The 10911-nt window shown below is 51.7% G+C and overlaps 1 protein-coding gene across 11 annotated transcripts in view; it reads left to right on the forward strand.

Annotated features, from left to right (window-relative positions):
* Positions 1–10121, forward strand: part of MAMLD1 (mastermind like domain containing 1) — a 147810-nt gene extending 137689 nt beyond the window's left edge. For 7 of the 11 annotated variants that reach the window (XM_055375529.1, XM_055375536.1, XM_055375530.1 and 4 more), the window contains 2 exons: positions 5850–5934; positions 7892–10121. In XM_055375529.1, the coding sequence (XP_055231504.1) occupies positions 5850–5934; positions 7892–9018 (1212 nt within the window). In that variant the 3' untranslated portion in view covers positions 9019–10121. Of the gene's footprint in view, positions 1–5849; positions 5935–7891 lie in introns of those variants that run through there. The other 4 variants (XM_063703171.1, XM_055375538.2, XM_055375537.2 and 1 more) reach the window with 1 other exon arrangement.
* Positions 10122–10911: the final 790 nt, after the last annotated feature.

Raw genomic sequence — 10911 nt, forward strand, 5'->3', positions numbered from 1 at the left:
TTGTCCAAGAGGCCTGTGAGTTGGGATCATCCTCTAGATTCTAGAGTCTAGAAGGAATGGCTTGACTTGCCCCCAGAGTCGCATCAGTGGTCATGAGAGCAAGCGGATGGACACCAGCCAGAGGGGACCTTTGCAGAGAATTGCATCTGGTGCATAAAATATTAATGTGCACAGGATGTCTGCACTATCTGCAGAGAAAACTGGAGACATGAACATTTTCTAAGTGATAGTGATCAGAAGATGGTCATTAAGCTGAAAGGGCCTCCCAGGATTCCGGCCTTTAATGGAAATTCGGCTTTGGTATGTACAGCCTTGTTCTCTTTATCCTGCCTGCCCTGGCCTGGAAGAACAAGCAGTGCTTTCCTTTCAAGGGCTATTGATTTCTCTCTCTCTCAGAGTCACAGAGCTCCTCAGCTGTTCACTCTTCAGCTGAAACCAGAGAAATCTTGTCCAGCACAAAGCTGCCAGGGAAACAGAATTAGCAAAATGGACGTCGTCCCCTCGGGATGTCGCTGTTTCCACCCTGGTCTGCCTTGCCTTTCCCTGTCTTTGGAAGCCACAAATGAAAGGATCTCAGCTAGCTTGCCTTGAGAATTCTTGTCCCTCACCTATTCTCTCTCTTCTCAAGCCAACAGCTTTCACCCAGCAGTGAAGTGGCAGAGCAGATTTGTGGCCCCAAATCTTCTCTAAGAACCTTGGAAATTGGCCCCACCTGAGGGCCTTTGAGGGTCAGGCCTGGCATCCACTAAATCCTCCCTCTCAACACAGCCACTTTGTCAGTCCAGCCTGTGAGTCAGTGCAAGACAGAGGATGCAGGCACCACAGGGGAAGAAGAAAAGCAAGCTGGAAATATATTTGTTTCCTTTGCCCGGGATCATTCCCAGCATCTAAACCAAGTTCTTCCCAGACCGGCCAAGACTGAGGAGGAGTCAGAATAGAGTTTGCAGCAGTCATAGGTCATGTGGGAAGACAGAAAACAAAGGGTGAAAAGAATTTCATATACAGATCTCTGCCGTTTGCTTTCAGTGGCATTCATTTTGTGAAGCCCCCAGTGACAGCTTCAGACCAGTTCAAACCTGAGGGCAGCATCATTACCATGGGTGAGGTCTCTAGAAGGGCAAGGAAAGACCCCTAACATAGAAAATGGTGTGGCAGGTTCCAGTTCCCCATTGGGGTCCCATGACTTGACCTTAGGTTTCTGCCAGCACCTGCCCACTCTCCATCCCTTCACCCTACTGGGTGGTCATTAGAACATTATCTGCTTTGATTGATTTACTTGTGTCCATAAGAGTAGAGACACACGGTGTTATCCCCATGCCCGGAACAGAGCCTGGCCCATAGTAGACCCATGACCATGTTTGTCAACTGAGTGACAGAAGGACTGACTGGACTGTCATGTAAGCAATACCTTCCCGTCAGGGTCTTGGGAAGGTAGGTTCAGGGGCCCCAGAGTTACTGTGGCCCGTATCCCTCTGGCTGCATTCTGGGCAATGCAAAAGGGCAGGTGTTCAGTGGGTTCCACCCTAGATCTTGGCGTTAACAGTCCACTGGGAGAAGTGGCCCAATTCGTGCTCATTACTCCCAGTGGTCCTGCCTCCCTGCAGGCATTCTGGAGAAGCTGAGTCACAGGCTCTGAGAGTTAGGAGGAACTTAGGAAACAATCAAAACTTGCCTGCCATTCATTTTAGGAAGCCGTTGTAGTTTCTGAAGGACGACTAGAGGGAATTTTTTCCTAAAAGCATCCATCCGTCCTCCAACTAGGCTTCAAATAGCAGTGTGTATGTTGTCACTATCTATGGGCCATGGCCAGTCAGAGCCCACGGGTCTCAGGGGGCTCCACCCATGTGGGGGTGGGGGTCCCCACAACTCAGATCTTGAATGTGTGGTGGTCCCATGCAGTATACTGTCTTCCTGTCATTGCAAAGGAAAAGTCAGAAGGGTGAACAAGTTGTTTCTAATTCTGGCTTCCAAACAGTACAAAAGAAGGTTTTTTTCCTTGTGGAATACACTGGTGCTCAACCTTTGGGACAGATAGCTGAGCACCTTCTGCTGTGTGGCAGGCTGGCTCTCTGTGGGGGCACTCACGGAGCAGTGTCTGCTGGGAAAGGAGACAGGAGTTCCGTAGCATGGAGGGGTAGATAATCTCCCCGCTCCCTCCCCTCTTCTGTCCTCCCTTCCCCTTCTCCCTCCTCCTCTACCCTCCCCTTCTTCCTCTCCCCTCCCCTTCCTCCTCCTCCTCTTCCTTCTCTTCCTCTTCTTTCTTCTCTCTCCCTCTCCCTCTCCCCTTCCCTCCCTTCCTTCCTCCCTTCCTCCACATTCTTTATAAAACAAGGCTTTGGATCCATTCACTGCCATCCCCCAGAAGCCATGTCATTTGAATTCTTGTCTGAGTCAGGATGCTCTCCTCCAAGGGCTCATGGGGCAAGGAACTTCCGCCCGAATCCGGCTAAAATCCAAGAACATTTTGTGGGCATCTGTCTCAGTCCCCCAATCGTTTGTCCTCTGCCTTTCCCCCGTTGGAGTCCTTTTGCCTGCTTAAGTGGTTGAATTGGTAATGAGATCATTCTTCCCATGCAGTGGTGAGAAAGCAGCACTCAGGTGATTGCACCTGGGTAAACAGGAGACATTAGCATGTGGTGGCTGGTGAGTGAAGCTGGTGCAGTGCCTGGCGTGGGCTCAGTTGTGCCAGCAGGCAGTGGTGCAGTTTGGGCTTTTTCCCCTCTCTCCTGCCCAGCACACAACCCCCAGGGACAGGTGGGGGCTTTACAGCTTCCTGGCATCAGCCTAAAGCTTCTAGAAAGGCATCCCCAGGACTTCCAAGGTTGCCAACTTGGCTGAGACTGTCTGTGAATGTGGTCCCTTGTCTGAGAGTGGGGGCTGGGAGGGGTGTGACAGAGGAAGAGCTGGGCCTTAGTTCTCTGGGGGTCACCATGAGAGAAGCACACCTGGGCTTGCATAGAACTCAGTGCTGCTTGTCAGTGTCACCTGGCACAACAGGACCTAGTGCCACAGTTGCAGCCCTAGAAAATTTGACGACCCCTTCATAGCTTTGTTTATAAAAGGCCACACGGCCTAAGCTGTCCTTCATAAGAGAGCAGAAAGCGAGTGTCCCAGTCACTAAGCAGCAACTTTCAGGCACCGTTTCCTCCTGGTCACTGAAACCATTTGTCATTTCCTGTTTTCTCCATTTTCCAACGATTCTAATTGTCAGTGTCAAAAGGCAACAACTGTTTTCTTGGGGCTTATCTTTGGAGCACACTGATTCAGAACAAAGGATGGGAGCCTCCATCTGCAAAACAAAGGAAGCAGCCTCCTCGGGAGGCCTGGAGAGAATGCTCTGGCTCCTTTTGCCAGGGACAGCAGGACCAGCATAGGAGCAGAGGACTGGCGGTGCCTCTGGACACTGCCGTAAGGTGAAGAGCCCATGAAGGGCCGTCGCTTGCTGGTGGGCACCCCAGACTTGAAGATCCTGCAGAGCTGGCCACCGGCACCCAGGCTGGGTGTCAGCAGCGCTGTGTGGCCTTGGCAGTTTCCATAGTGATAGGCTGGCCAGCTTTTCCATTAGACTCCGGGGTCCTCTGGAATGTGTGCTTCCCCGGGATGAAGACGCCCCAGCACCCGCTGAAGCCTGCCCTGCCCCGGCGTGGCCTTTCCTTTTGTCTGGCACGCCCCTGGGCTTGGCTTTCTCTTTCCGTCCCTCCCTTTGGACTTTACCGCACTTCCCCTGCTGTTTCCTTAGTCACCCTCTCCAGCCTCCATCTGCCCCTGCCCCTGAACCGCTACCTCTGTACAACTATGTTATTTGATGAAACTAATGCAGCAACCGGTGGGGATGGAGTTAAGGACCGTTTAGACCTAGCCAGCCACGCAGGAATCTGTCTCCAGAAGCAGCGGAAGCACCTGGTCTGCAGTTAGGAGATACTGTACTTCTTAGCCGTGTCACCTTGGGCAAGTCATTTAACCTCTCTGAGCCTCTGCTGTCACATCAGTAAGCTGGGGACTGTAGATCTTCTGCCCTGATGTCCTGAGACTGGTACAAGAAGAGCCAAAGCGAAAGGACTGCCTTCAGAAATGGCTGCCAACCCTGACCATCTCAGGCAGATCCGGATGGTGTGGCCTTGGGCAGTGGTCATGTGACCCCCGTGCTCCTCAGTGTCCACATGGGGTGTTGCTAGATGACATAAAATAATGGGTGAGACGTGCTCAGTATAATGACAGCTTGAGAAGGCAGATCCCACCCCCCATCCCCACCCCCACCCCTTGCTGCCTTGCCAATGCTTCGGCAGGGAGAGGGCAGCTCCATAGGGCAGCTGAGAAACAGCCCCTCACTGCCCACACGGCAGCTCCAGTGGAGGGGGAGGCATGGACCAGGACAGGAAGCAGGCTAAGGGCGGGATAGAAAAGCAAACCCCAGTCTGGTGGAATCGCTTCTGGTGTAGTCTTCCCGGTGCCATGTGTTTGTCCTCTCTGCCTTGGCAGGAACCAAGGCCAGGAACTGCTGCCAGGCCTGAGAGCCGGGCACAGTCCCAAGCACTGGGTCGCTACCCCGCCCCACTCCCACCAGCCCCACTGAGTGCAGAGAAGGGTTCCCAGAAGCCCTTTGCTGGAAAAGCAGGCACTGCACGGGCAGCCCGTGTTGTAGAGTCAAGTCCTCTGGCATCTGGGGGGGACACAGACCAGAAAGTGGACTTGGAGCTTGTGCTCCCAGACAGAGCTGCCTTGGTGGTTGAGAAAGGGAGAGAGATGGCAGCAGTTGAGCAGAGATGGCCGGGCTCCCCTCACTGTGTGGGGTGAGGCTTCAAGCACTGGACTGGGAGTCAGACCTGGATCTGAGTCACAACCTGACACCAACTGGCTGAGGGTCTCAGAGCAAGTCATGCCTTTTCTGGGTCTGGGGGCCTTCATGTTATTCCCTCCTGGCTATGTTCTTCCCCTTTGCTCCTTGAGCCGATCCCAGACTGAGTGCTGAAACTGCGGCCTTGAAACTTGGCTCGCTCCTCCCCCTGCCCACCCAGCCAGCTTTCAGATGGAGACAGGAAGCTCCTCCCAATTGCCTATGCTGCAACTAGTCAGGAGAAGGGCGGGAGGTTGGCAGTAAGTGTTTGGCTACTCCCAGTGTTGGAGACTGTGTCCACCTGACCATGTGATCATCTGGCCGTTCATGCCAGTACCACCAGGAACAAGCCTCAGTCCTCTTCCCAATGTCCTTTCCCTATGACAGCCCTGCAGAGGCTAGGTATCCACCACTACATAGCCCACAGTCTGCTCTGCCCCAGCCACAGCATCCTTGGCTTGCTCAGCCATTCTTTGTCTGGGTAGTTTGAAGTCCAGTCCCCACTCTCATTACTTACCATCCTCTGAATGCAGCCAGTCTGTCTGGGTCTCCCTGAGACTGGCATGCCCAGACTCCTGTGGGTATAGTCTGGCCAAGGCAGAGTTAGCATAGGACTGTCACCTCCCTCCTTCTACATACTCTGCTTCTATTAATGCAGCCTAATGTTACATTTGTTCTTTTGGTGACCGCATCTCACTGCTGACCCATCCTGAGCAGATGGACATCCAAAATGCCTAAAACTTTTTTCTGTGTGCTCTTGCTATTAAGTTCTGTCTCTCCTGCCCCATTCTATGCTGTTGCAGTTGTGTTTTTAACCCAGGTGCAGAATCTTACTTTATTTATACCTGTGGAATTTTGCTCGAGAGGGTGGGGCATGCATGTGAGTGTATGCTGGTGTGTTTATTCATGCTTTCTGCTGCACCAAAGCCAAGTCCTAGGTCCCCACGCAGCGATCCTAAGGCTAATTATTTATTGGTAGCTGTAATCTAATTTGTCTTTTTCATCTTCTGTTTAGCAAGAGGAACAGAGATCAGGTCTTATGGCAATGACCCCTGAACGGCAGAATGCATATATCTCCCAACAGATGAGTCCATTTCAAGGTAAGCAGTTAAGGCCAGTGTTCCCAAAGGGGTGGGCAAGGGGTGCATATGTGGAAGTGGGGTGAGAATTCATTTCAGAGTAAGCAGTTACTGTGCTTCTGAAAGCATTGAGAAAGAGGAGATCTGAAAATCAGTTAAATAATTCATCCAACTCTAAGAGCAGGATCCCAATTGAAGGCCTAGTCTAAATGACTCCAAAATCACCACTTAATTCAAGAGACTGATTTCCCTGAGTCAGGCCCCTTAAAGCAGCTATTTCAATGGGACAGGGTAACAACCATAGGATCTGGATTAGAATCACCTGGGGGCTGCCACACCCCCAGGGCTCTGATCCTGCCCTTCTCCCACACGCACATTCACATACTGCTGCAGTGACCTTCCATTTCTAATGGGTTCCTGGGCCATCTGTCAGGTATAGGGAATGGAAAAGGGGTTGGGGAGGGTCTGCTTTGGAAAGTTTGTGTCAGGGGCTCCCAGAGCCTCCACAGATAGATAGCAGGGGTCCCCACCCTACCATGGCAGCTATAAATGTGATCAACATTTATTGGCCTAGGATACAGCAGTTAGCAAAAAGCCTGATGTAGTTCCCACTCCATGGAGCTTGCAGGCTAGCCAAGAAGTCATGAGTTCAGCAATCCTTACGCACCAGTGGGATGAGATTGGACCAGGCCGAGGGTAGTCTTGGGAACACTCAGCATTTGTCTGAGGGTCAGAAGAGGCTGCTTGCCCTCAGACAGGAGGTCAGCATCGTTATTGTAGCCCATGACACCTCTACACCATTGCTCTTCTGGTCTTATGGAAGACATCTTTGGGCCTGATAACAGCGGAGTCTGTGTCCCACTTGTCCAGGCTGGAGTGCCACATCAGGCACACTCCAGTTGCAGGGACAGCACAGACAAGTTTCAGGAAGGCTGGTGGCCTCCAGGAGGTTAACCTTATAAGGCCATATTGTAACCTAGTTGAAAAACATACACATGCCATGATAATAAAAGAACCTAGGCACCATTACAAGAGAAAAAATCATTTTTGTAGATACGAGCATGGACTCTTGGGTGGGTCAGACACACTGGGCTTGTGCTCTGACTGCACTGTCTCCCCTACCTGACCTTGGGTAAACCATAAGACTGCTGCATGACTCAGTGTCCACCCCAAAAAAGTACCGGTAGATATTGGCCACAGTAGATATCAGCTAGAGTGGACTCTCATGACAATGAGGGGAGATGTATTCCCCATCTTAGGCACCTGGGACTCTACCTTCCATCTTCTGCTCCGTGTCTCTCCATCCCCAGGCTCTTCAGAACTCAGGGAGTCCAGAATGTCAGCTCCCAGATTTCAGCCTTCAGAAAGGAAACCCATTACCGTTCAGTTGAACAAATGTTGTCTGAGCCCCAGATCTGGGCTCAGAGGCCATCTAGGCTATGAGAACAGAGGGGAACAAAGCACCGTCCGCACTCACTCACCACACTCACTTGCTGTCCCAGGTCACATCCATCGGGTAGAGAATGTGAGAGGCGGAGCTAGCTCCCGCCACCAGCCCAGCCCACCCCACCTGGCCCCTTCCTTCCTTCTACAAAATATGCACCACCTGTCAAAGGGTGGGCAGTGCCAGGCCCTGCATACAGAGCACTGAGTGTAAAAGCAGACATGGACCCTGACCTCCAGGAGCTTCCAATTTTCTTGAAGAGACAAATCAGCTGGCATTTCAGTCCAGTGTGATCTGCTCTTGGTGAGCACAGACCTAGGGAGTTGGGGCAGCTTCCCAGAAGAACTGCAGTCCAGGCTGAGGGCAGAGAAATGAGGGGAATGGCGAGGAATTGGGGAGCAGGGGGGAGCTCAGTAGAGAGCCAAGGGCGGGAGGCGAGAAGTCCGTGTTGGGCCAGGAGCTCCCCTCCGGTGGCCACAGCCCAAATCGAGGATGCCTTTGGAACTCATCCCACTTCTCTCTTTCTGTATGTAGCCGTCCAAGAACAAGTCACCTCCAAGTGTAGCCGGATCAAGGCAAGCCCCCCATCTAGCAAGCACTTGATGCCACCCAGAACTGGGCTCCTTCAGAACAATCTGAGTCCAGGAATGATCCCACTCACCAGGCACCAGAGCTGCGAGGGCATGGGAGTGATCTCACCAACTCTGGGGAAGCGGCAAGGAATTTTCACCTCCAGCCCCCAGTGTCCCATCCTCTCACACTCAGGCCAGACTCCCCTGGGCAGTCTTGGCTCTGTCTGCCAGCATATGCAGAGTCCCAAGGCCACCCCACCAGAAGTGCCCCTGCCTGGGTTCTGTCCCAGCTCCCTGGGCACCCAGTCCTTGAGTCCCCACCAGCTCAGACGGCCTGGTGTGCCAAGAATGCCCACTGCGTTCAACAATGCTGCATGGGTCACAGCGGCAGTAGCTGTGACCACAGCAGTTTCTGGGAAAACACCCTTCAGTCAAGTGGATAATAGCATTCAGCAGCATTTTGATAGCAACTCCATCTTTGCCAAGGCGCCTGTGAGAGTGCCCCTGGTGGCCCCAGTGTTCCCATCACAGCGGGCACTTGCGCCTCCCAATCAGATGGCCTCTGAAGGCAGGCCTGGCCAGAAGGTGAGTGCTGCCCTGGCCAACAACCCCAGCTTCAGCCTGCTGGGCAGCCAGAGCCTCAGGCAGAGCCCGGTACGGGGCCCGGTGCCTGTAGCAAACACCACCAAGTTCCTCCAGCAGGGTATGGCCAGCTTTAGTCCCCTGAGCCCCATACGGGGCATCGAGCCACCAAGCTATGTGGCTGCTGCTGCCACCGCTGCTGCTGCTTCTGCCGTTGCTGCCAGCCAGTTCCCAGGTCCATTCGACAGAACGGATACTCCCCCTGAGCTGCCACCTGCCGACTTTTTGCGCCAGCCTCAACCCCCACTAAATGATCTGATTTCGTCACCTGACTGCAATGAGGTAGATTTCATTGAAGCTCTCTTGAAAGGCTCCTGTGTGAGCCCAGATGAAGCCTGGGTGTGCAACTTGAGGCTGATCGACGACATTTTGGAACAGCATGCTGCTGCTCAAAATGCCACAGCCCAGAATTCTGGGCAAGTCACCCAGGATGCTGGGGCACTTTAAATCTGAGCAGGATGCCCATAGAAACCCCCATGGTGACATCACTCTAGGAAGTGGTGTCAATCCATACCCGCAGTTGTCTCCCGTTACGATTTGAGTGGTGTTGTCAGCCCATGCTTATCCCTCTCTCTACCTGTGACAAAATGGAAAGCTGGTGATTTTTCAAGCTACGTGTACATATTTGAAAATTTTGTAAATGGTTTTCCTAAACATTAATGACAGAAGTATTTATACTTCATTTTGTGACTTTGTAAATAAAGCGACGGCTTTTGTTTCAGTAGAGTTGTGTTTACTATGCATTGTTTTGTGTTTATTATACAATGTTACAAACATGCAGACCGTGTTGTTTGCTCCAGTGATACCTTGTTAAGCTAGGTGGCTGAGTCGCTTATGGTTTTAATGCAATGAGCAATGTGGATATGACCAAGAGTTGTTGTGCAAGTTGACAAATGCCAAATAGAAAACCACTTGGCCATTTATTTCTATGTTCACTAAAAATCCTATTGCCTTGTGTGATTCTTAATCTCTTTTGCGAACCTTTCAGTCTCCGCTAGCTCTTTCCTAATGAGCATTTACAGCAGAAGCCGTTTTATCGTTAAGTGCCCCACAGAGACACTTTACCAGGAGGCTGGGAGAGTTCTCCAGATCTGGGAGAGGCGCAGAGACAGTGTGTGAGCCGAGCCCTGTCTCAGCAATCCACCTGGAGGAGCTAGAGTATCCTCCTCCCTTTACCATTCAGACCAGAGAAAAAGCCCAGCTTGTGTGCACCCTCGTGGGGTGAAGGCGAGCTGTTCCTGGTTTAAAGCCTTTCAGTATTTGTTTTGATGTAAGGCTCTGTGGTTTGGGGGGGAACATCTGTAAACATTAATAGTTGATTTGGGGTTTGTCTTTGATGGTTTCTATCTGCAATTATCGTCATGTATATTTAAGTGTCTGTTATAGAAAACCCACACCCACTGTCCTGTAAACTTTTCTCAGTGTCCAGACTTTCTGTAATCACATTTTAATTGCCACCTCGTATCTCGCCTCTACATTTGAAATCTGGCGTCTGTTTCGAGCCAGTGTGTTTTTTCTTCGTTCTGTAATAAACAGCCAGGAGAAAAGTGCCTCTATGTTTTTATTTTTCAAGGGAGTATTCAGTACCTACAAACCCAAGTCAGGAAGCCTGCTAGTGGCTTTGGTTCTTTCAGAGGCTGCTCGATGCCTTGTGTGTCAGAAAGAAAGATTCAGCAGTTTTGCATCATGGCAAAGAAGCCTGTTATTTGGGGCTCAGCCCCTCATTTTATAGAGGATGAAACAGAGGGGGATGGGAGGTCACAAAGACAACTGCCCCGGGAGCAGGCGTGGGGGAGACTTGCCCTGAGGGTCTAGACTCTCTGCACCACCGTCCTGTCTCCCTTGCTGAAGACCACACATGCCCTTCTTTGACCAGACCCTGCCACCTGATAGGCCAGGACCTGGTAGGCGGGTACCCAGGTTTCATGGATGGAACCACATCTCCCCAAAAGTAGGGAGGTAGCTATTGGGATGCACGCCTCCCGCCATGTGCTATAGGAGAGCAGCTGAAGCAACAGTTGGGATCAGATGTAGTCACAATTGAATGCATCATCACATTTATCCCTCTAAGTGGCTGGGAGAGTTGATATCCTCATCCCTAAGGTACAAAATGTTCCAATTTGATCAGTGGCTTTCAGGAGCTGAGAAAGGCATGTGCTCTGAGGCAGAGCTGTTATGTCCCGCAGAGCCTAAAAATGCTCTAAGAACATGCTCCCTGCCAAAATTCTCAATGGCTGTGACAAGGGACAACGATCGACCAATGGGGGTGGAAGCAGACCTCCCCAGTCCAGGGGCCAGAGGTGGGACAAAGGGGTCTGAGAAAGAGTCATTTTCCCAACA

Source organism: Gorilla gorilla, chromosome X (assembly GCF_029281585.2).
Source record: "Gorilla gorilla gorilla isolate KB3781 chromosome X, NHGRI_mGorGor1-v2.1_pri, whole genome shotgun sequence".
Classification (NCBI taxonomy): domain Eukaryota; kingdom Metazoa; phylum Chordata; class Mammalia; order Primates; family Hominidae; genus Gorilla; species Gorilla gorilla.